The sequence below is a fragment of the Mus caroli genome, unplaced genomic scaffold, assembly GCF_978045245.1.
Source record: "Mus caroli unplaced genomic scaffold, Mus_caroli_1 scaffold_8, whole genome shotgun sequence".
NCBI lineage: Eukaryota > Metazoa > Chordata > Mammalia > Rodentia > Muridae > Mus > Mus caroli.
The window spans coordinates 117507253-117531042 of NW_028227263.1; the positions used below are offsets into that span (position 1 = coordinate 117507253).

A 23790-nucleotide genomic window follows, 5' to 3' on the forward strand; every position below is an offset into this window, starting at 1 on the left:
CCAAACTGCACACGGAGAAGCTAAGAAGACAAATTGCAGTCAGTACTCTCTTTCCACAATGTGGGTTCTGGGGTCAAACTCCAGCTTGGCCATCTCACCAGCCAACAAGCATTCTTGATAGACCCCTAGTTTCCCTAAGTAGACAACAGGAGACTTGTTAGTCAGCTACAGGAGTCGTATCACTTCCTGTGATCTTTTAGCATCAGTGTCTCAGAATCTGACTATGAGAGTTCTTAAAATTCTTCTTTTCCTTCCTCTATCCAGAGTCTCAAGCCATTTAGGATCACCAAACTGGAAAGACCCAGGATTCTACCCCTTAACGTTTATAGTTCTTGGACAATCCACTGACATTATACAGGACTCATCTTCTGCATTCTATACATGGAAAGGCAGCATTTTAAAAACATGGTGCTGAGGGAAAATATATAGGCAGGTAGAGAAAGCAGAAATGGCCTTCCTGCCAGGGTTGTTTCCTTCCTTAGAGAAAGGTTGGAAGGACAAATGCCTAGGCAAAATGTTAAGATGAGAGGATGCAGAAGTTATAAAATGCTAAACACAGAGCCCTTGTAAGGACTCCCAACACAGTGATTGTCAGCCCGCCTCAATAAAGCTCCACACACGCACACCTTTGTCCCTCTCAGTCAATCCTTTGCCTGCCCCACAAATGAACTCAACTAATACCAGAATCTTAGTTACCGTAGGGGCAAAGGTGGGTCAGCACTAAAGGGCACATGCAGCTTTTGCAGAGAACCTGAATTTGGGTCCCCAGCACCCACATGGGGTGGCTCACAACCGCCTGTGACTGAAGTTCCAGGAGATCCGACGCCCTCTTTGGGTGAGTGCATACACACACACACACACACACACACACACACACACACACACACACAATTTAAAAATATGATCAGTGACAGTGTTTTTTTAATTTCTTTTAAACTGCCCTTGACTCTTGCTTTGCCATTTATAATTTAGCAATCTTGAACAAAGTGAGTTTGTTTCTCTGAGTCACCTGTAAATGAGGTTTTTCGTGAAGATTTAATGACATCATCTGAGCAAAGCCCCCCCCCCCCCGCAACCCCTCCTTTCAGCCCCCTCTCTCCAAACTGAAGCTCACTATAGGAGGCAGAAGAGTATAGACAAGTTCTGACTGCAGATGCCAGTGATCCCATAGCTGGTGAGGCAAGCAAATCTGGCTATGAAATCTTTAAGACAGTACACTTTGCCCTCCAGCCTGCTCCTGCCCACAGAGGCAGCACCAGCCTGTGCGTTAACTTGCTCCAGTCACCCATAGCTCTCTGAAGCAGGTGGTTCAAGGAGCGCAATGGTCCACTAACGAACTACATTTCCCAGCATGCACTTCCAGCCAGGGACCCTAGAGGCTATCCTGCGAACCTTGTCCGAACCGCTTTAGGAGTATCGGTCCGTAATCTCCATTCATTCATCTCCTATGTTTCCCTTGGCTAAATGAGTCAGTTACCGTGAACTCCAACATGAACGGGTCTCCTGCAGGGCTTGTAGAAAGCTTTGGTTCATTCGTCCTGATAGGAGATAGGGCCTAAGGACCAGGGTTCGTGTAGCCTGGGACGAACCCAAGGCCTCGCAGCTTGGGACTACAACTCCCAGGCGGCATCGCGGCAGCAGCATACACACGTCACTGGACACCGCCAAGAGCCCCGGCGGGGAGAGGGACTTAGGGGGCCGACCAGGAGCCGGCTGAGGAGGATGGGGGCCGCTCACGCGTTCCTCGCGTGAGGAGGCCGAGGGGCGCGCCACCCCATCCCGGGGCGGCCGCCCCCGGGGCGCCGCCATCCCTGCCCGGCCCTGAGGTCGTGGCTGGGGATGCGGAGCCGGGGGCCGCCGGTGGAGCTGCGCGGGGTGAGAGGCGCGGGGAGGGGCGGCCGCTTGCTGCCCTCGGCCTCGGCCTCCGCCGGCGGGCCCCGCTCGACCCGGCCCTCCCTGCGCCCTGACATCTTTGGGGACAGGTGAACCTAACGCCTCTCCTGCACAGCCAAATCCGAGGGATCGGTCCCATCCTTTGAAAAAGGTGTTTTTTAGGTTTTGGGTTTTTTTTTTTTTAATTCCTTCGCTCCAGCGGAGGCCGCTCCCCCAGCTATGGTCCCCAGGAGCCCCCCGGGGTCCGCAGGGACTGTCTCCCATCCCGGCCTCCCGGCCCCGCGCTTAGCATTCCGCGGGCAGCCTGCGTGAAGCGGCCTCCCGCAGCCCCCGGCCCCTCCCCCATGGAGGAGGAGGAGGGGGCGGCGGCCAGAGAGTGGGGCGCTACCCCCGCGGGGCCAGTGTGGACCGCCGTGTTCGACTACGAGGCAGTGGGCGACGAGGAGCTGACCCTGCGGAGAGGCGACCGCGTCCAGGTGCTTTCCCAGGACTGTGCGGTGTCTGGAGATGAGGGCTGGTGGACAGGGCAGCTGCCCAGCGGCCGTGTGGGCGTCTTCCCCAGCAACTACGTGGCCCCCGCTGCACCCGCCGCACCCACAGATCTCCAGCTGCCACAGGAGATCCCCTTCCACGAGCTGCAGCTAGAGGAGATCATCGGTGTCGGGGGCTTTGGCAAAGTCTATCGCGCCGTATGGCGTGGAGAGGAAGTAGCGGTCAAGGCCGCTCGGCTGGACCCTGAACGGGACCCGGCAGTGACAGCGGAGCAGGTCCGCCAGGAGGCCCGGCTCTTTGGAGCCTTGCAGCACCCCAACATCATTGCCCTGCGGGGCGCCTGCCTCAGCCCCCCAAACCTCTGCCTGGTGATGGAATATGCTCGGGGAGGTGCATTGAGCAGGGTACTGGCAGGTCGCCGGGTCCCCCCTCATGTGCTGGTCAACTGGGCTGTGCAGGTGGCTCGGGGCATGAACTATCTACACAATGATGCCCCTGTGCCCATCATTCACCGGGACCTCAAGTCCATCAACAGTAAGTGCTATCCTCTCTCCCAAAACTCTTCCGCTGAATCTTATGAGGCCAAGCACAGATAGTTGGAAAGGGCAAGGGACAGCAGATGGCACTGCATGGGGCAAGTAGGGCCAGGTGAGGGGGACTTTGGTTGTATTAATAAGAAAAAGGAAGCTCAGAAAGGTCTCTTTCAGGCTATATATAGTTCAGTGGGTCAATGATGGTGTATCCATGGCACTATGACAGTCCCTGTGTTCATTGCCACTTGCAAAGTCTGTCCTCGTGATGCCCACAACCTGACCATGGCATCGGAATCTACCAGGCAGAGATGGACAGAGCTGGCTTAGTTGAAGCCAGGGCTTCCCAAGCCTGTCACTATTAACCTTTGTGGTCTTGTCATTGTTCTGTGCACTCTATGTGTGTAGTGGCCTTAGGGCTCTATGCACAAGAGGTCATTAGTACTCTGCAACCCTGCTCCCAACTATCAAAACCAAAAATGTCTCCAGGCACTGCCTTACGTGCCTTGGGGATAGGGGTGGGATGGGGCAAATCAAAACTGTTCTCGAGATGCTGCTGGCTCTCCAGCAGAGTGGAACAGATGAAGGCGTTGGGAAGAGAGTGGCTGATAGAAAACGCTTCCAGGCTGCTTTGCCCAGCACAGGTTCTACAAAGCTGACTGACTGGTTGATTGAGTCAGCAATGGGCCAAGCAGATGGGAAGGGTCCCTAGAAATTGATCATATCTAGACCAAAAGCATCTCAGGGCATCAACAAATATTAGTGGGCCCGCTATTAAGTTAGGCCTTCTCCAAGCAACAAGACACCATGGTTTCTTCCCTGAGAGTCCTCATGGATGAGACATTACTTTCTTTGTTTCTTTCTAGATCATTCTGACATGTGCTAGATACTCCTAGGTATACAACTGGGAAGACTTCGCCTCCGTGGGCTCCCCCATCCTTGCTGAGCCTCATTTCACATCGTTCATTTTTGTCTTTTAAATTGATGGCCTCAGCCTCGCATTTGGTATTCACAAGGCCAGAGTATTTGCAGGGGGCTCCACAGCAAATGAGGCCTGCACTTTCCTGCCCTCAAGTGGGTCATTCTTAACCCAGGAACGTGAGACCCCCTCCCTTCGCCTTCAGTACTTACCCCTTAGCAGTCCCTTCTTACCTGTTGGTTTATATGTTTGTTTGATTCCACTCTGCTGCTCTGTATAAGCTTGTTACTAACTGCAACTTTAGCCCCTAGAAGAGAGGGACTGAGTGGTTTTCATCTCCTCAGCCTGGCATTCATACATTCCACACAGAGAGTGACCAAGTGCTGATGACCGTCTGTGGCCTCTGCCCAGTCTGGGAGAGTCAACAAAACAGATGCAGGTGGGCCCTGCCTGTATGGATGCCCACATTCTAGTGTTTCTAAACTGCTGGGTGAGTAGAGGCAGGGCCACTGGCATGAGGGATCCTAAGCCCTTCCCCACCCAGGGGTCCATAGAGCATCTCTTAACACAACCTGGACAAGGTGGCCGGGCTCTGAAGGCCCGGGCTTCCTCTAGGGCAGTAATGGACACAGGTCCCACAACAGCTCCCTACACCCTTCCTCCAGAAGTTCCCTGTCTGATGCCATTTGTCCTTTGCTTCAGTAATCCTTTGTTTCTTTTTTTTTTTAATTATTTACTACTGGGGTTAGAAATATACATCACCATGCAAGTGTGGAAATCAGAGGACAGCTGCCAGGAGTCACGTCTCTTCTTCCACCATGAGGGCTCTGGGATGGGACTTAGATCATCAGGTTACAAGTGCCTTTACCTGCTCAGCCATCCTGACACCTGATTTGTTTTAGTTTTGGTGTTTGGTTAGCTTTTGATTTACCAACCTGCTACCTCAGCCTCCCACATAATGGAGGTATTACCATGACTGACTTAGTTTAGTCATTCTTTTTTTTTTTTTTTTTTTTTTTGGTTTTTCGAGACAGGGTTTCTCTGTGTAGCCCTGGCTGTCCTGGAACTCACTTTGTAGACCAGGCTGGCCTCGAACTCAGAAATCCACCTGCCTCTGCCTCCCAAGTGCTGGGATTAAAAGCGTGCGCCACCACGCCCGGCTAGTTTAGTCATTCTTAAGCATCTACTGTGTTTCATCCTTGGCTCTAGGATCATGGAAGAGACTGGGGACAGCTGGGTGTAGTGGCCTGCCTCTAATCCCAGTGTCAGGAGGCTGAGGCAAGAGGACTGCCATAAGTCTGAGACCAGCCTGAGCTACATTATGAGTTCCAGGCTAATCTGGACGACAGTGTAAGAGCCTGTCTAAATAAATAAGTCAGAGGACAGTCTGATGGCTAGCTGGGCAAAGGTATTTACTGCCAAGTCTGGCGACTTCAGCTTAATTCCTGGGACATGTCTAGAACAACTCATACAGAAATGCATACACAGAAAGTAGATAAATATTTTTTTTAAAGAAGAGACAGGCGTGGTATTGTAAGGCTTTAATCCCAGCACTCAGGAGGCAGAGGCAGGCAGGTCTCTGAGATGAAGGCTAGCCTGAGCTACAGAGTGAGTTTCAGGACAGCCAGGGCTGTCTAATGAGACTCTGTCTCAAAAGAAGAAAAAGAAGAGCAGGAAGAGAACTGTACCCCTCACTAATATGTAATCTATATGTAGTAAATAAGAATATATGATTGATCAATCAAGCTACCTATAGATATGGGAATGATAGATACATATAGATATAGACAGAGTCCATAGCTAGAGGAAAGATGGGAAGAGAGAGGGGAAAAGGAAGATAAATATCAGTTTTCAGAGAGTTACAGAGACTCTGAGGGAACTGTGGTGAATTCATTATATTTATTTGATGGTCAAGAAAGGCATTATCTGGGGGCGCAAAAACTGAACATAAAGGAATCAGCCTTACAAAGAGAGCTAGGGAGAGCAGGGCAGTTGTGAGGTGGGAAGAGTATGCCTCTGTGGAGAAATAGTAAACCTGGTAGGACGTGGAGACCGGCATAGAATCACAGTGTTTGGAAGCTGCACCGTGGAGATGGCTGCAGATTTGAGGTCAGACTGGACTATAGTGTGAGAATCTCTCAAAACAGCAAAGCCCAGGCCTGGAGGCTGGAGAGAGCTTGGTGGTTAAGAGCATTGGCTACTCTTGCAGAGAACATTGCTAACCTGACTTCAGTTCCTACCACCCACAAGGTTCCTCACAAACATCTGTGACTCCAGTTCCAGGGGATTCTATACTTGAAGTCTCTTCAGACACCAGGCATGCACATGTTGGACATGTAAACATACAGGCAAACGTGTGCATTAATACACACACACACACATATCAGGCTGAGGCTGTGACATAGTCACAGACAGTAACAAGTAGCTGTTTTCACACACTGAGTTTTGGGGAAGGTTTGTATGCAGCATCACTGTGCTTCCCTCACATGCATGAGGCCTTGGGTTCAATACCCATCACTCAAACATGGCACAAACATGCAAAGCATAAACTATCTCAGCATTAAGACATTGGACAAAGATGGAAAGCTGGTTATCTAGATAGCCATATGCTTTTGATTAAGAATTACTTTGCTAATTTAACCCCAATGTAGACACTAATCATAGCTGTCATCATTGTTAGATGGCATACTGCCTCCGGTCAGCTAGAACTATTCTGTATGCTTAGTTGTATCAGTCAGCCTTTTTTTGTTTGGTTGGTTTTTTGTTTTTGTTTGTTTTTTCGAGACGGTTTCTCTGTGTAGCCCTGGCTGTCCTGGAACTCACTCTGTAGACCAGGCTGGCCTTGAACTCAGAAATCCGCCTGCCTCTGCCTCCCAAGTGCTGGGATTAAAGGCATGTGCCACCACGCCTGGCTCAGTCAGTCTTGATAACAGTGATGCTGCATACAAACCTTCCCCAAAACTCAGTGTGTGAAAACAGCTACTTGTTACTGTCTGTGCTCTTATAGATGGGAGCAAAATGATTTAGCAGGGCATGGGTAAGGGGGATCTACTCCCAAGTGTCTCCCACCTCTTTTGGATCAGCAGGCTAGTTAAAGCGCATTATCATGGTGGTGGCAGAAGTTCTAGAGGCCAAGATTGTGCCAGAGGCTTCTTGCAGGCTACGCTTTGAATTGGCCTGTCATGGTTTTGTTTTGTTTTGGGTTTTTTTGGGGGGTGGGGTGGGGTTTAGAGACAAAGTCTTGCCCAGGTTGGCCTCCAATATACTACTCACCTGCCTCAGGCTCTCAAGTTCTGGGAGTATAGGTGTGTGCTACCATGCCCAACTGTGTCCACCTTTTCCTTTAAAAGGGTGTGTGTGTGTGTGCATGCGTGTGCACGCGTGTTTGTTTTAAATCCTGTCTATATGTGAGTACCTACAGAGGCCAGAAGGTGTTGGATCCTTTGAAGCTGGAGTTTCAGGTGGGTGTGTAGGTTCTCTGCAGGAGCAGTGCATGCTCTTAACCACTGAGCTATGCCTCCAGCCCCAAGAGTTATTTTTAATTATATGTGTGTGCACAAGCATACTTCTCTCTGTGTGTGTGTGTGTGTATGTGTGTGTGCCTGCACACGCATGACTATGTGTATGTGTGAGTGCTGGTTTCTGTGGCGTTCAGATCCTCTGGAGCTGGAGTTACAGGTGGTTGTGGGCTGTCTGGTGAGGTTGATGAGAATACAATTCAAGCTGTCTACAAGATCAGTACACACCCTTAATGACCAAGCTGTCTCTCCATCCCCTCTCTTTCTTGGCCAGTATTAAGTAGTAGGAATCTTCCAGAGCTAAAACCTAGGGCTTAACCCTCTGTCTGGTTAGTGAAAAGAGCAGCCATGTAACTACCCGACAAAATGAAGCGACAGGGAGGGGCAGCGTTGACTGTGTTGAAGAAGGCCATCCTTCAGGAAGCCTGAGTATTAGAAGCAAGGTGTCACTTCTGGTGACCAGGGAAGGAACTGTGCAGAGTGGGGACCCATAACCTATTGAAGGGGAAGGCAGAGGCCTGGGGCACCAGCTGTCAGGTCTTGACGACCCACCTTTCTTCCTACCCCCAGTCCTAATCCTGGAGGCCATTGAGAACCACAACCTCGCTGACACGGTGCTCAAGATCACAGACTTCGGCCTTGCCCGAGAGTGGCACAAGACGACCAAAATGAGTGCAGCGGGGACCTACGCCTGGATGGCTCCTGAGGTTATCCGCCTGTCCCTCTTCTCCAAAAGCAGCGACGTCTGGAGGTGCTGAGAGGCTGGCGGGTGTCCTCAGGGAGAGGGAGGGAAAGAAGGTGGTGCTAGTGGGCGGGCGGGACATCTGTGGAGAACCAGTGACCAAGCAGTTAACTGTTCCTGAGGCTCAAACAGGTCCCAAGTAAAAATTTGTACCTGAATAAAAAATGTCAGAAGAAAGAGATGTTAGCACTAAAGGGCTTCTGAAACACCACCCACTGCATAGTCATTGAATTGGGAAGTTGAAGACCTGGATGCAGCCATTCTTCTGGCTACACAGATGTCCAGAGACAACAGTCAGCAAACATAAGGAGAACCCTTTCTGGTAGCATAGATCTGTTGTTGTCCCATCTACTCAGGATGATTGCAAGTTCAAAGCCTGCCTGGGCAACCCAGAGATTGTCTCAAAATCAAAATAAGAGGCTAGTGGATGCAGCTCAATGGTAGAGAATAAGCCTGGAACCCATCCTCTAGTGAAGGGTTAGAGTGGTAGAGCCCCTGCCTAGAATCCCCCAGTGAGGGGCTGGGGGCGTGGCTCAGTGGTAGAGCCCCTGCCTAGAATCCCCCAATGAGGGGCTGGGGGCGTGGCTCAGTGGTAGAGCCCCTGTCTAGAATCCCCCAGTGAGGGGCTGGGGGCGTGGCTCAGTGGTAGAGCCCCTGCCTAGAATCCCCCAGTGAGGGGCTGGGGGCGTGGCTCAGTGGTAGAGCTCCTGCCTAGAATCCCCCAGTGAGGGGCTGGGGGCGTGGCTCAGTGGTAGAGCCCTGCCTAGAATCCCCCAGTGAGGGGCTGGGGACGTGGCTCAGTGGTAGAGCCCCTGCCTAGAATCTTCCAGTGAGGGGCTGGGGGCGTGGCTCAGTGGTAGAGCCCCTGCCTAGAATCCCCCAGTGAGGGGCTGGGGGCGTGGCTCAGTGAGAGCTTACTTGCATAGTAGTGCCCTGAGTTCAGTCCTCAGTAACACAAAATAAAATCCCTACCATCGCAGATAGTAACTAAAAACTAAAAGAAACTTGTAAAATAGGAGAGCTGAGAAGATAGTTCAGTCAGTAAAGTGTCTTCCATGAAAGGCCATGGTAGCCTGAGTTTAACCCACAGCATCCACATGAAAGCTGGGCATGGAGATGTGCTGGTTATCCCAGAAGCGCTGAGGAGACAGAGACAGGAATCCCTGCCACTTGCTGGTGGTCAGTCTATCCTAATCCTTAAGCTACAGATCCCAGTGAGAGAACCTGTCTTAAACACAACCAAGGACCCTGGGTGTGAAGGTCACAAACGCCTTCAATCCCAGCACTCAGGAGGCAGAGGCAGGTAGATGTCTGTGAGGCCAGCCTGGTCTACAGAGTGAGTTCCAGTACAGCCAGGGCTACACAGAGTCTGTTTTAACAACAAACAAACAAAACCCATACAATCCAAGTGGGTAGCTCCTGAGAATGACAGCTGAAGTTTACCCCTGGCCTCCATGTGCACAGACATGTATGTACATATTCATGCAAACAGGCACACACACAACACAAAACCAATTTTTAAACAATTGCTAGGTATAGCAGTATATACCTTTGATCCTAGCAGACTACAGAGGCAGGAGGATGGATCTCTAAATTTAGACCAGGCTGGTCTACGTAGTGTGTTCAAGGACAGTCAGAGATAGTGAACCTTGGTGTTTGTTTGTTTGAAGAAAAAAAAAAAAGAAAATTGTGAAATAATTGTAAAGATCGGGAAAGTGTGCATGAAAATAAATGTAGGTGGGGTGGACAGGGAAGTACATCCAAGTCCCAGATCCACTGTGCTAAGCTGAGTTCTAAGTGATCAATCAGGGCTCCACAAAGGAGGTACTGAGGTGAGGGGTGTGCAGGAAGTTCAAATGGAGCAGAACAAGAAGGGGCTGGAGGCGTGCTGCACAGAGCTGGCGCGTGCCTGTGGCCGAGGGACACACCGGGTGTTACTCTGGGGTGCAGGGTGCCAGTCACACCCTGCTGTGTCGCTGACTGTCAGTCACCAGCCAGGTTGCAAGTTGTTCAAGTCGCAGAGTAATGTGTTTGAGGCAGAGCTAAGCCAGACCGGAGTTCCCACTGGCGTCCTTGGCATAGCCACTGTCTGGTGAAGGTCTAATTACCTTTGTATAAGTGACCATCTGTGTCGCTGAACCTTTTGGGGAGCCCAGGTGATATAGTGACCCCAGTCTCACAGGCTCCTTCTTGGATGTGTTCCCCAGTAAGGTGCTGGTGTTACAGGTCAGGCCGCTAAGTGCTGTGTCTCCCAGCTACCAGTGGCTCTCCTCAGTCAGTGTGACAATCTAACTGCCCCATGGGTTTCCAGGGACATGGAGTGGAGGGCATCATGCTACCTCCTTTTGAAGCCAGTTATCTTCCTGATCCAGAATGGCTGCTTGAGCTCCAGGCTTCATGCCCACATTCCAGCCAGAACGAAGGAGAAAAAAGGGGGTATCCCTTGCTTGCCATTAAGGATGGCGAGATAGAATCGTGCCAGCTCCTTCTGCCTTGAAGCTTTGTTTTAGGGATAACTAAGTGTGCCTAGCAGTGTCTGCTCTGGAGTAAGTACCTTACACATGGGAAATAGTCCGCACTAGTGTTGACAGGTAAGTGCTATGGGGCACAGACACAGGGTCAAAGAGGGCTTCCTGGCCGAGGGGGCACCCTCAGTTGAGACCTGAAGGACAAAGTTATAAAACACAAAGGAAGAGTGTTCTTAACAGAAGGGACAGGGTATATAAAGGAAGAGGCTGGGTGTTTAGAAGCAACACTGCAAGGATCATTGAAGGAATGCTAAGAAGGATGTGCCCTGCCAGGCGTGTACTCGGGAGGCAGAGGACCTTTAGTGTGGGGTCAGGTGAGCATGGACTATCTAGTGACCTCCAGGTCAGCCTTGGCTATGGTGAGACCATGTTTCGTTGGAGATGGAGGAAGAGGAGGAGGAGGAGGATACAAGTGATGCTATAGCTCAGTGTCTGAGTGCTTGCCTAGTGTGTGTGTATGAGGTCCTAGATTCAATCTTCAACATTTTTTAAGATATGCTTTTAGGACCTACAAGATGGCTCGGTGGTAAAGGTGTTTGCTGCCAAGGCTGACGACCTAACTTAGGTCCCTGGGACCCACATGGTGGGAGAGAACCCAGTCCTGTGATTTGTCCTCTGACCTCCATGTGTGAGCCATTCCCCTGCTCCCACAATAAAGCAGTTTAAAAAGACAAAGAAGTGATGAGTTCATTACAAAGCTGGCTCCGGGTGTGGTGATGCTGCCTCTTAACACTCAGGAGGCAGAGGCAGGTGGATGTCTGGGAATTTGAGGCCAAGCTGTTTGACGTAGTAAGTTCCAGGACAGCCAGTAAGGCATTTCCAAGGAGGCATTGGGATTCCACTTTGATTTTGATTAGGAGTCAGAAAAGTAGACAAAAGATGTCAGGAGACAACCCTGACCACCTTTTGAAGAACAAGCTTGTGGAGGTCAAATCAGGCTCCTGTGGCCTCACCAGCTAGGCAGGAAGTAGGAGCAAGGGAGGGCTGGAGTGCAGGTGAGGACTGAGGTGGACTGTGCCATCACCCTCCCTCTCCTCACCAGCTAGGCAGGAGGTAGGAGCAAGGGAGGGCTGGAGTGCAGGTGAGGACTGAGGTGGACTGTGCCATCACCCTCCCTCCCTCTCCCCGCTCGCCTGCAGCTTCGGGGTTCTTCTTTGGGAACTGCTGACCGGGGAGGTCCCCTACCGAGAGATCGACGCCTTGGCCGTGGCTTACGGTGTGGCTATGAACAAGCTGACGCTACCCATCCCCTCCACGTGCCCCGAGCCCTTTGCCCGCCTACTGGAGGGTGAGCCAGGGCCCTGTGGAGAGGGTAGGCTCAGCTTTGGGGACAGGGTCCCTTAGGCCACATCTCTCCCCTTTATACATCCTTGCATTCCAGTGGGCCCAGGAATGGGGGAGAAGGCTCTGGAGCCCAAGCAGCCAGTGGGCATCATCCCCATCATTGCCTCCATGGTTCCCAGACCCATTTTCTGGCCTGAGCCAGAGCTCCTGAGGGCATCTGATACTGGGGTTCCTGTCTGAACCTGGATCCCCCCGAGCAGGGCCTGGGGTTCCTTCCCATTGTTTCCCTTGTCGTGTTGGCAGGATCTTAGCAATGTCTTGCCTTGCCCTGAGCATGGGTGCTGACCCTTGCCCCATTCTCCCCCCCCTCCCCCCCGCCTTCCCACCCCAGAGTGCTGGGACCCAGACCCTCATGGGCGACCAGATTTTGGCAGCATTCTGAAGCAGCTGGAGGTCATCGAGCAGTCAGCCCTGTTCCAGATGCCACTGGAGTCCTTCCACTCCCTGCAGGAAGACTGGAAGCTGGAGATTCAGCAGATGTTTGATGACCTTCGGACCAAGGAGAAGGTGAAGGCAGGCAGGAGCCGAGGATGGGGTGGAGATCCCAGCTCTGAGGCCTCGGGCAGTTCAGAAGCCCTTCCCTGATCCCTCCCCATCCTCCTGGGTCCATGCAGGGTGTCTTTGCATGTTAAGACAGCTCTCTGTTGATGGACTGATAAGAAAAAGACCCCCTGTCCTGAAGTACTTACAGATGATACTGCATGTTATAAGTATGATAGCATAAATTAAAAGCGGATTAAAAAAGAAAAGAAACAGACTTGCAAGGTGTAGGTGACTGCCAAAGCTCAGTATGGGTAACAAGGGTGCTGTTCTCTGCTTCGGGGCATGTCTGAAGTTTTCCACTACTCTTTGCTTTTGTGTATGCTCATTTACCAAAGGACAGTTTACTTAACAAACTGAAGAGCTGAGAGCTGGATCAAGACTAGGGGTATAGCATGGGCATAGAACCCTTGCCTAGCAGACTCAAAACCTGGGATTGCATCATGGCACAGCATAAACCAGGCATGGTGGTGCCTGTTGCACTCCACTGTGTAGTGAGTTGGAGGCCAGACTAGGTTTCATGAGACACTGTCTTAAAAGAAGAAAGAAAGAAAGAAAGAAAGAAAGAAAGAAAGAAAGAAAGAAAGAAAGAAAGAAAGAAAGAAAGAGAGAGAGAGAGAGAGAGAGAAAAGAAAAGAAAAAGAACGGAAGAAAGGGAAAGGGAAAGAAAGGGAAAGGGAAAGGAAAGGAAAGGAAAGGAAAGGAAAGGAAAGGAAAGGAAAGGAAAGGAAAGGAAAGGAAAGGAAAGGAAAGGAAAGGAAAGGAAAGGGAAAAAGTGCCCCTCTGGCACTAATTCAGTCCCTGCCATGGCATTCATCTTAGCTAGTAAAGTCCAGACTGGAGGGATGTGAATTCAGAGCCGATGCCCACAAGACCCACCTGTCCTGGGACCCTGGGCCAGCCCCAGCAGCTAAGCCCTACCTCTGGGCCTGCCTGCCTGCCTCCCTCCCACCAGGAGTTGCGTAGCCGGGAAGAGGAGCTATTGCGGGCCGCACAGGAGCAACGTTTTCAGGAAGAGCAGCTGCGGCGACGGGAGCAGGAGCTGGCAGAGAGAGAGATGGACATCGTAGAACGTGAGCTGCACCTGCTCATGAGCCAGCTGAGCCAGGAGAAGCCCAGGGTCCGCAAACGCAAGGGCAACTTCAAGCGCAGCCGCTTGCTCAAGCTACGGGAAGGAAGCAGCCACATCAGCCTGCCCTCTGGTACCTCCCGGTTCCCTGAGCGCGCGCCTAGAAACTTCTTGGGGGCGGGTTTGTCTCCGTAGAGGGTTGCTTGGTTCATTTGGATAATTATTGTGTGTGCTTGGCAAGGTGGTTTTCCCACCCAGCTGCACCCTCAGCATCTTAAAGTTTTTCCTGATGCAAATGTATCCATCACATAGAGAAGATGACCCATAAAGCCACGAATGGTAGCTCACATTTGTCATCCCAGCATCCATCCTGAGACTGAGAGGCAGGAGGACCACCACGAGCTCAAGGCCAGCGTGGGCCACCCTGGTTGAGGCTGTCTCAGAAACAAAACAAAAGACTGGTTTCCTACCTGACACAGACACCACAGAGCCAGTCTGACTACAGTACCTGCCAGTGGAGGTAGATCTCCGTGCATAATGTTAAGTATTCTGGCAGCCACGGTGAAAACGTGAAAAGAAGCCAGGCCCGGTGGCACATGCCTGTAATCCTGTCACTTGGGAAGTGGGAGCAGGAGGATTAGGAGTTCAAGGCTATCTTCCTTGTACAACAAATTAAAGATCCGACTATATATGACCCTATCTCAAATCACAACACAAAAGAAACAGTGAGACAATAGGTATGTTTTATTCAGCCCACTATATCTATGTAAGCAATACCAAAAAAACAAAACAAAAAATCCCACTAAGATATGTTCTTGTTTTCACACTGAATCATTGAGATCCAGTGCGATTTATATTTATAGCACATCTTGATCTAGGTGTTAAGTTTCCATGTCAGGCATGGTGGTGCCTGCCTATATTACCAGCACTGGGGAGGCAGAGGCAGATGGTTAATTTCAGGACAGCCTAGGATACAGAGCTCAGGGCCAGTCTGAGCTATATAGCGAAACCTTATCCAGAAATGACACAGATAATGGGACTGTGGCTCTGAGACGGGCCGGGGGCATGACCTTCGGACCAAGGAGAAGGTGAAGGCAGGCAGGAGCCGAGGATGGGGTGGCAGAGTGCTTGTCCGGCATGCTAACGGGTGTGGAGCACTGGATTACACTCCCCAGCATGCCTCCCCCAAACTGATCTGGGGGCTGGGCGTGGGGTTCAGTGGTTTGGTACCTGCCTAGCATGCAAAGGCTTGACCTCTGGCACTGCAATAGTCATGCATTTTACATTTATACTAAGCTTTTATAAAAGCTGAAGTAGGTGAAAGTAGACTCACCTGCCTAGTTTGTGTCCAGCATCTTTAGTGCCTCCAACAACCAAATGCAGTACCTTCCTTAAACTTGGTCAGGATTAAATATTAAATTCCACTCTCGCCATTGCCCCAAGTGCTCCATGGTTGTGTAAAACCTAACTGCTGCAGTGGTGCAGTCGCAGGCCTGGGCTCTTGGTCAAGCACAGTTTGGACCTCTCTAAGTTTATTCATTAAGGAAGAGCCTAAGAGTCTGATTTCTAAGAGGACTCTGGCAGCCCTGGGTGCTGATGGGTGCGGCAGCACCTCTGAGATCCAGTGCATTAAGCACTGACCGCTACTGCCATCCCCTGTCTCTACAGAGAGCCTTTCTCTATGCTTACCACCCTGCAGTACTTAGGAATGCCTCTTTCCTCTTTCAGGATTTGAACATAAGATCACTGTCCAGGCCTCCCCAACCCTGGACAAGAGGAAAGGATCCGATGGGGCCAGCCCTCCTGCCAGCCCCAGCATCATTCCCCGGTTGAGGGCCATTCGATGTGAGTATACACAAGGCCTTCACAGTCAGTCAGCAAACCTCAGCACGGTGCTGGCATTCCTGGTTCTCACTGGGACAACAGGTAACAAAAATGCATCGTTGCCAGGCGGTGGTGGTGCACGCCTTTAATCCCAGCACTTGGGAGGTAGAGGCAGGTGGGTTTCTGAGTTTGAGGCCAGCCTGGTTTACAGAGTGAGTTCCAGGACAGCCCCAGGGCTATATAGAGAAACCCTGTCTCGAAAAACAAAAACAAAAACAAACAAACAAACAAAAAAAAAAACCATCATCAACAAGGTCATCATTTCCAGGAAGGGAATTGAAGAAAAGACAATGGTGCTGGGGGTATGTATAGTTCAGTAGGAGAGCCTGAAATTGTATTCTGTCCCCAGCACTAAAAATTGAGGGGTGGGGAGTATTAGGGTTCTTCAGAGAGATTATATCAGTAGAATATATGGCCATGCTTTAAGCCGGTTTGGTCACAGGGTTCAGACCCTGCAGTGTATGGTCCATTCTGCAAGCTGGAAGCACAGAAAAGCTGCTGGTCTGCTTCAGGACCTGAAAATGGTGGTTCCCAAAGCAGAAGGCCCTCTGCCTCTTCGTTTTGCATGAGCCTGGAGTAGACTGAGCAGTGCCACCCTCAGGAGAGACAGTGGATCCTTTGCTCTGTCCATTCGCATGCACATCTTTCCCAGAGCCACCCTTACACATGCAGAAATAGGAGGTTAGCAGCCCAGGAAAGGGAAAGTGGATGTAACGAAAGGCTGAGGTGAGGTCTGCCAGTGCCCTTGGTGGCTAAGAGTGTGCATGAAGATGTGACTGGGGAGAAGGACAGCACGGTTCCGGCCCAGAGGCCAGTTCGGCAGGGCAAGGAGGGATGGGATATTTTATGGAAAGGGGGCTACAGGGCCAGAGTGTACAGCCACGGAGAGAGAATCTGACTGATTTTTTAAAACTTTATTATTTAAAAAGAAAGTTTTTATTATTTCTTTCCCCCATCCCTCTTTCTCCCCTTGCTCCAGCTCTGCCCACTCCGGGGCCAGCCCATAGGTTATCATTTGTTTCTCATTTCAGATGGTTATAAGCCACCATGTTGTTGCTGGGAATTGAACTCAGGATCTCTGGAAGAGCAGTCAGTGCTCTTAACTGCTAAGCTATCTCAAGCCCTTATTATTTATTTTCATTTCTTGGGTATGAGTGTTTTGCCTGCTTCTGTGACCACACACCACGTGGACTTGGTGCCTGACAAAGCCAGAAGGGGGTTAGATTCTCCCGGAGCTGGAGGTATGGATGGCTGTGAGCTGCCATGTGGGTGCCGACAACCAAACCTGAGCCCTCTTCGAGAGCAGCCAGTGTTCTTAACCCCAAGCTGGCTCTCCTGCCCTGATTTTTTAAAAAATGTTCGGCAGTGCACAAAGCCTTTTAGCATTGTATGTGTAAAGTGTGTGCTCTGCCACCGAGCTCTGCCTCTGTGCCCTGACTGCAGTTTTGAGTATGTGTGAATGTGTGTGTGTGTGTGAGTGTGTGTGTGTGAGTGTGTGTGTGTTTGTGTGTGTGTGTGTATGTGTGAGTGTGTGTATGTGTGTGTGAGTGTGTGTGTGTGTGTATGTGTGTGTGAGTGTGTGTGTGTGTGTGTGTATGCCTGTGTCTGTCTATGCATAGGGATTAGATGGGAAATAGATGATTTACTTTAAAAGTTGACTTGAGAATAAAAGGTAAAAACAGTTCATGCTGGCTCAGCCCTTCTGTTCTTTATGTCTCCCCATCCTTGGGGACACACTTGAACGGCAGCCATCTAAATTGTTGTTACCAGGGGTGGAGAAATGTATACTATTTAAAGATGGGAAGTCCACGGAGCCTGGCACAGGTGCGTTCTTTGGAGGTATGTGTGTAGTCCATGCAGGTGAGGGAGCGGGCGCAGAGCACAATCCACGGGAAATCCCAAACTAGTAACCTTTTCTTTTACATGCCTGTCTCATGGTCTCCTGTGGCCCAGACTCTCTGCAACTGTGTAGCTAAGGATGGCCTTGAATTCCTTCCCCGTCTGCTTCCCTGGTTCTGAATTAGAAGCATGTGCCACAACACCCCATTTATGCAGTGCTGGGGAAACCCAGGGATTCTGTTTAAGAGGCAAACACTCTACAAACTGATTTCTCCTGGCCTTTTGTTTTTGTTTTAAAACAGTCTCACTTTGCTCCCAGGTTAGACTGTAACTCATTATTTTTATTACATTTGTAACTGTGTGTGCATGCCTGTGGGTGGGTGCACCTGTAGTGGGTGCAGGTGAAGGTCAGAAGACAGCGGGGTGGGAGCTGCATCTGGCTACACAGCGATAAGACATTAGAGCCAGGGTGCACTGGGGAGTGTGCAGGAACAGAACCAAGCTCTCCAGAGCTCAGGGCTGGGCCAACCAGAATGAAGCTGAAGGCTCAGGCAGGCCGTGAGGATACAGGCTCAGGACCTGAATGGGCAAAGCTTAAGGAGCTGGCTGCTTTGCTGCCTTAGGCCCTACCCTGATAGCGGTGCTGTGAGTTAGGTAAGGATTCACAGCAGCAGTGACTGTCAGAACAGTTCCTTGGGCTGGCAGGGGCCTCTCAGTGACTCTGGCTCGCTTATCATTTCTCTCCATGCAGTGACTCCCATGGACTGTGGTGGCGGCAGTAGTAGCGGAACATGGAGCCGCAGTGGGCCACCAAAGAAGGAAGAACTGGTTGGGGGCAAGAAGAAAGGCAGGACATGGGGCCCCAGTTCCACTTTGCAGAAGGAGCGAGCTGGAGGAGAGGAGAGGTATGAGTGTATAGCTGCCAGCCGCCCGATCCCTGCCTAGCCCTGCCCTGACCCTATCTCCTGTGCCCCTGCAGGCTTAAGGCGCTGGGGGAAGGAAGCAAACAGTGGTCCTCGAGCGCCCCCAACCTGGGCAAATCCCCTAAGCACACCCCCATGGCCCCGGGCTTTGCCAGCCTCAACGAGATGGGTAAGAGAGTGGGAGTGCTCTGGGGAGCACTGGGGACAGGAGAAATCCTGGCTGAGGGGACATCCCCCACACCTAGGTGAGACATGCCCAGAAGAAGAGATAGCAGCTATGGGCCTGGGGACCCGCCTTCATTTTCAGAAGCAAGGCTTTAAAGAGAGAGATTTGAGGCCGGCAGTGGCACCTGGAGAGGGGGTTTGGCTGTTACTTGGAGGTCACTGGAAGAAGTCCTTGCCATCAATTCTAGGGGAAGGTGAGGCAAGGCAGGGTCAGCTGAGTGACAGACCTCTCCCATTGCAGAAGAATTTGCGGAGGCAGATGAAGACAACAATGTGCCCCCTTCTCCCTACTCCACCCCGTCCTACCTCAAGGTGCCTCTGCCCGCCGAGCCCTCTCCCTGTGTTCAGACGCCTTGGGAGCCGCCGGCTGCCACCCCTTCCCGGCCAGGACACGGAGCTCGTAGGCGCTGCGACCTGGCGCTGCTAAGCTGTGCCACGCTGCTGAGTGCGGTTGGCCTGGGCGCCGACGTGGCCGAGGCACGGGCCGGGGACGGTGAGGAGCAGCGGCGCTGGCTGGACAGTCTCTTCTTCCCGCGCCCCGGCCGCTTCCCTCGCGGTCTCAGCCCAACCGGGCGCCCCGGAGGTCGCCGCGAAGACACAGCCCCAGGCTTGGGTCTGGCACCCTCGGCCACCCTGGTGTCATTATCCTCTGTATCGGATTGTAACTCTACGCGCTCTTTGCTGCGTTCTGACAGTGACGAGGCTGGCCCCGCCGCCCCCTCCCCGCCGCCCTCTCCGCTCGCGCCCTCACCCAGCACCAATCCTCTCGTGGACGTGGAGTTGGAGAGCTTCAAGAAGGACCCCCGGCAGTCGCTCACGCCCACCCACGTCACTGCCGCCCACGCTGTGAGCCGTGGACACAGGCGGACGCCATCAGATGGGGCTTTGAGACAGCGGGAGCCTCTGGAGCTCACCAACCACGGTGAGTGGGGCCTGTCCAAGCCATCTTTCACAGGCTACTGACCCGTGTTTCCTTCCGAGCCACCCTAGCCGTCATTGCCGGGCCCATTGTGGGTCTTGGGGATGCCTGAGATAGGATAAATTGGGCAATGTCAATATAATGTCTTCGAGGACAGGGTAGATGACTTGATGGCAAGCGGAAACATTGGTAGCCATCAGCACTGTCCTCTCTGCTTATTAGCCAGCAGTATGGTCAGGAGGGCGTGGTCAGGAATTACTTGTGCCCTTCAGGCCCGGGGTTCTGGGTTACAGCCTCTGTGGTCAGGTTTGAATCTCTCAGCCCCAGCCAGGCACTGTTTCGATCACTCCAGAGTTGGAGGCTGGGAGTAGTAGCACACATTTGTGAAGCCAGTACTCGGGATCAGGAGTTTATGGTCATCCTGGGCCACACTCAGAGTTTGAGACCAGCCTGGGCTACATGAGACTCTGTCCCTAAGATGGAAAGATGAACTGGGGTGCAGCTCCTTTGGTAGAAGAATTGTCTAACATGTTGGGTGTGATCCCCAACACCACATAAAACTGGATGTTTTCACAATCCTACAACCCCATATTCTGGAGTTCAAGGTCATCTTCCATTACACAGAGTTCCAGGCCAGCCTGTCACAGAAAATGTAAAAAGGTCAGCTTCCAGAACAAGCCATTGGAAGCTGTGAGAACTTGTTCAAGGCCCAAGTGCGGGGCTGCTCATGGCTGTGGCCTTACTAGAAAGCAGGCGCAGCAAGTTCTGAGAGTTTGTCCGAAGCCAGTAACCACTTTCCAAGGATGGGGTTGGCGTAGACATGGCGCCCTTTACCCCACCCCTCACCGCATGTGATCCTCTTCCCCTAGGTCCTCGAGACCCCCTGGACTTCCCTCGACTGCCCGACCCCCAGGCCCTGTTCCCCATCCGACGCCGGCCCCTGGAGTTCCCTGGCCGCCCCACTACCCTCACTTTTGCCCCAAGACCCCGGCCAGCTGCCAGCCGCCCCCGTCTGGACCCCTGGAAACTGGTCTCCTTTGGCCGGACACTCAGCATCTCGCCTCCAAGCAGGCCAGACACTCCAGAGAGCCCTGGGCCCCCCAGCGTGCAACCCACGTTGCTGGACATGGACATGGAGGGCCAGAGCCAGGACAATACAGTGCCCCTATGTGGGGTCTATGGCTCTCACTGAGACCTGCCCACCACCACCCGCCTGGGCAGCCATGAATGTAGCGCCCTAGGCCTGCCACAGCCCACCATTTGCCAAGGTGGGGGAGGCCCTGGGCAGGATACTCACTCTATTTATTGGGGGAGGGGGGAGGGGAGGACACTTAATTTATTCCTTTGTACCCCAGGTTGTGGAGCTCTGAGCTCAACCTGCTGTGGGGAGAGGGTGGGTGGGCAGGGATACTCAGGGACAGGACATTGTGGGGGATCTGGCACAAGATGCAGCATTAAAGGTGAGCCCTGCCCCCTACCAAGCTGGCTGTGTGTGCGTCCCCTGCCTGGGCTCTGATGCTGATTTACTCCACAGTGGGACACCCTTAAACCCTACATTTCCTCCCTGGGCCTCTGGGTCTCTGAGGAAGTGACAGCTGGTATAGACCTGCTCCTTCATCCGCACAATAAGACCGCACAAAGGAGGCGCCAGTGGCAGCTGCTTTACCAGTAAACACGAGTGGGGGGGGGGAGGGTGCCGGTGAGGCTGGTGGGATAAAGGTAAAGCTGCCCCTTGGCCTCAGCCCACGACATTCTGAGCTGGGCAAGTCGGGGGAAGGTGCCCAGTGGGGTTGGAGGGAGTAAGGTAGAGGCTGCCCCTTGGCCTCAGCCCACGACATTCCGAGCTGGGCCTCCAGTGCCACCATCACTGTCTTCCCTCTGGAGGCTGCAACGGTTCATCTTCAGCTGAGTCAGCTGGATGTAGCGGAGAACATTGGTGTCTGCAGGGGAGGGACGGGAACATTATCTGGGTGTCCTGAGACAGCAGCCGATAGATATGTCCTCAGGACAGTCAGCACCTCACTCCCGGCACCTCAGCTGTACCAGCCACCCAGAGACATTTCACACCTCCTACCTCACATGTGCAGCGGCAGCAGCAGCCGCGCTCTGTCGGGAGAGGCTCCTCTCCCCCCTCCGCTCATTCCCAAGTGACAACTGTTCTCACGGGAAAGCTAATCTCGCCTCCTTGCTCCCACAGCCCTGCATCTAGCTCCTACTGTGTCCCCTCCCCATGGGGTTGTGTCATGTCTGCACACACGGACACACAAGTGCCCTGACTGCTCTCCCCGAGGGCAGAGAACAAGCATTACAAGCAGATGAGTGGAGGGCCAAAGGTGACCGAGGAGCTGAGTGTGACCAGGAGAGAGTGAAGGAATATGGGTGTGGGGGGAGAAATATTCAAGGCCATCGTCGGTGAGTGGATAGGGACACGGATGGGCTAATGCATTGGGGATGTAGCCTAGTTGATAGAGTGCTTGCCTTGCATGTGTGAGGCCCTGGGTTCAATTCACAATGAAGAGAGTTGGTGGGGAAATGCCAGAGGAACAAGGTGAGTATACCCTTGGGGACGGTGGCTGGATGGTGGATGGGTGTATGAGGAGTCTTAGGTAGCTAGAGAGAGCTTGTCCGGAGCTGGTAACAGCACTTCCCTGGGGTGGCTTGGCTCTGCCCTGGTCCTCCTGCCTAGGTTTCCTCTGCTCTAGCCCCCTGCCCAGCCCAGCCCTGACACTCACCTGTGGGCTCTCGGCTGCGGGCCTCCTGTAGGTAGCGCAGCGCACGTGCATAATCACCCAAGTGGTAGAAGGCAATGCCGGCACGATAGGTGGCCTTGAAGTTGCCCTGCTGTTTCTCCAGCACCTTGAGACAGTACTCACGCACCCGCTCATAGTTCACCAGCTCTGACTGCAGGAGGCAAGCTGTGGGGTGCAGAGACCCTGTAGTCTCAGACACAGCCTGCATCCCCTAGGATTCACATGACCTCGAATAACCTGACCTCTTCCCCTGGGCATATGGGATTGCTCTGGCCACCAGGAGACACTCATCAGCTAACCTGTTAGTATAAGAGCTATCTGCGCCGCCGCTAGAGGGCGCACGACAGACAAGTCTGAAGCAATTAGCTGGAGGTTTCCCAAGTAATTATAGAGGGAGGGTCCAAGAACGAAATAGCCGGTGCAGGGTAAGCCTTTCTAACCTTGGCTCATGCGTGGCAGACCGGGGGAAAGAATGAGTCAGGGAAGTGGGGCTTAGAAGACCAAGTCCAGAGCCCGTTTCATTTTTCAAGCCCCTGCTTACTCCATCCAAGAAGCCCTATTCATCTACTCCCAACTCTTCCTCATCAAGTTCTGTAGTCTTCCCCGCCAGACCACAGCCCTGACTCCTTCAGCTTCCAGCCACCACAGACTCTAGCCTCCTGATTACCCCCTTACTACCCACCCGTTTCACCCGAGTCCTCTGCGCCCCCCGACGGCCCCGTACCAGTGAGGGAGTCGTAACATTCAACCTCTGTGTTCTCCACCAGGCGCCGCTGCTCCTCGCTGAGGCGGGCGGGCCCCGGGCTGGTGGTGGGTCCCGGGGAGGGGGTGGGCAGACCGCCAGGGCGGGCCCCTTGAGCCGCCTTCAGCTGCAGCAGTGCCCGGTGGTACTTGCCAATGGCTTCTCGGAACTTCTTCTCTCGGTAGCAACGCTGACCCTCCGCCTTGAACGCCACGGCAGCCCGCAGGCTGCTGTCGAGCGCCGCAGCCAGGCCCCCAGACGGCTCTGGGGCAGGACCCGACCGAGCAGAGCCATGGCGAGGCGCTGAGCCGGGGCCCGGCGGGGAAAGGGCGGGAGGCGGGCGCGGTGGAGGCTCCGGGGCAGCGCTGAGCATCAGCACCGGGGACAGCGCGCCGCGCTGCATTGTGGGAAACTCCTGCGGCCGCCGCTGCAGCTACCGCATCGCCCCCCGCGGGGCCGGTCCCCACCCTTTCTCCGCCCCCACATCTCTGGCTGCCGTCTCCGGCTGCCCCCTATGGGTCTAGAAAAACCCCTCCAAACTCCCCCTCGCTCACCCTCAAACCAGCCTGGGTCTAGCTGTTCTGGCGCCTCTCCCTTGTCCCCACAGTCCTTACCCTCCCACTAGACTGCATGCTCTCCCGGAGATTTCTAGAAGAAAAGGCTGAGCGGGCAGACATCAGTTTTGTGGAAAGCTGGTTTTCAGCCCACTAGTCATTTGGCATGATGGATAAGAATACAGGATTGGGAGGGAGTCAAGCTGCCCGGATTCAGACCCTGATTTCTCATTACTCTATGATTTGGATAATCCCCTCAAATTACCTACAGTACTGTAGTGCGGGACAATAGCACATACGTTGGAATAGATTCTTTATGTAACAAACAAATAGTCATTGCTCAATTTCTGTTCGCGGGAGGGGGGGGGTGATGGGCCAT

At 52.9% G+C, this 23790-nt stretch overlaps 2 protein-coding genes across 2 annotated transcripts; one reads left to right on the plus strand and one right to left on the minus strand.

Annotated features, from left to right (window-relative positions):
* The first annotated feature begins 1661 nt into the window (after positions 1 to 1661).
* Map3k10 (mitogen-activated protein kinase kinase kinase 10) lies at positions 1662 to 20681 on the plus strand. The gene is made up of 10 exons (XM_021168071.3): positions 1662 to 2919; positions 7923 to 8103; positions 11762 to 11910; positions 12298 to 12473; positions 13462 to 13708; positions 15304 to 15420; positions 18050 to 18203; positions 18278 to 18390; positions 18688 to 19368; positions 20235 to 20681. Exons 1-10 carry the CDS (start codon positions 2238 to 2240, stop codon positions 20555 to 20557), a joined length of 2823 nt encoding a protein of 940 aa, XP_021023730.1. The 5' UTR covers positions 1662 to 2237; the 3' UTR covers positions 20558 to 20681.
* A 198-nt stretch (positions 20682 to 20879) lies between these two features.
* Positions 20880 to 23322, minus strand: Ttc9b (tetratricopeptide repeat domain 9B). Its single transcript, XM_021168920.3, has 3 exons — positions 22840 to 23322; positions 22098 to 22280; positions 20880 to 21305 (listed from the first exon to the last, which is right to left on the minus strand). The coding sequence occupies exons 1-3, from the start codon at positions 23258 to 23260 to the stop codon at positions 21190 to 21192; spliced, it is 720 nt and encodes a 239-aa protein (XP_021024579.1). The 5' UTR covers positions 23261 to 23322; the 3' UTR covers positions 20880 to 21189.
* Between the last annotated feature and the right edge of the window lie 468 nt (positions 23323 to 23790).

What these genes read in the sequence shown, in the direction of transcription:
- Map3k10 (XM_021168071.3), top strand. Translation starts at nt 2,238, where the DNA reads ATGGAGGAGGAGGAGGGGGCGGCGGCCAGAGAGTGGGGCGCTACCCCC. An exon ending in GGACCTCAAGTCCATCAACA is followed by an intron (nt 2,920 to 7,922) that starts GTAAGTGCTATC and finishes TCCTACCCCCAG; the next exon opens with TCCTAATCCTGGAGGCCATT. An exon ending in TCTGGAGCTCACCAACCACG is followed by an intron (nt 19,369 to 20,234) that starts GTGAGTGGGGCC and finishes CTCTTCCCCTAG; the next exon opens with GTCCTCGAGACCCCCTGGAC.
- Ttc9b (XM_021168920.3), bottom strand. Translation starts at nt 23,260, where the DNA reads ATGCAGCGCGGCGCGCTGTCCCCGGTGCTGATGCTCAGCGCTGCCCCG. An exon ending in ATGTTACGACTCCCTCACTG is followed by an intron (nt 22,281 to 22,839) that starts GTACGGGGCCGT and finishes TGCACCCCACAG; the next exon opens with CTTGCCTCCTGCAGTCAGAG. An exon ending in CCGCAGCCGAGAGCCCACAG is followed by an intron (nt 21,306 to 22,097) that starts GTGAGTGTCAGG and finishes CCTCCCCTGCAG; the next exon opens with ACACCAATGTTCTCCGCTAC.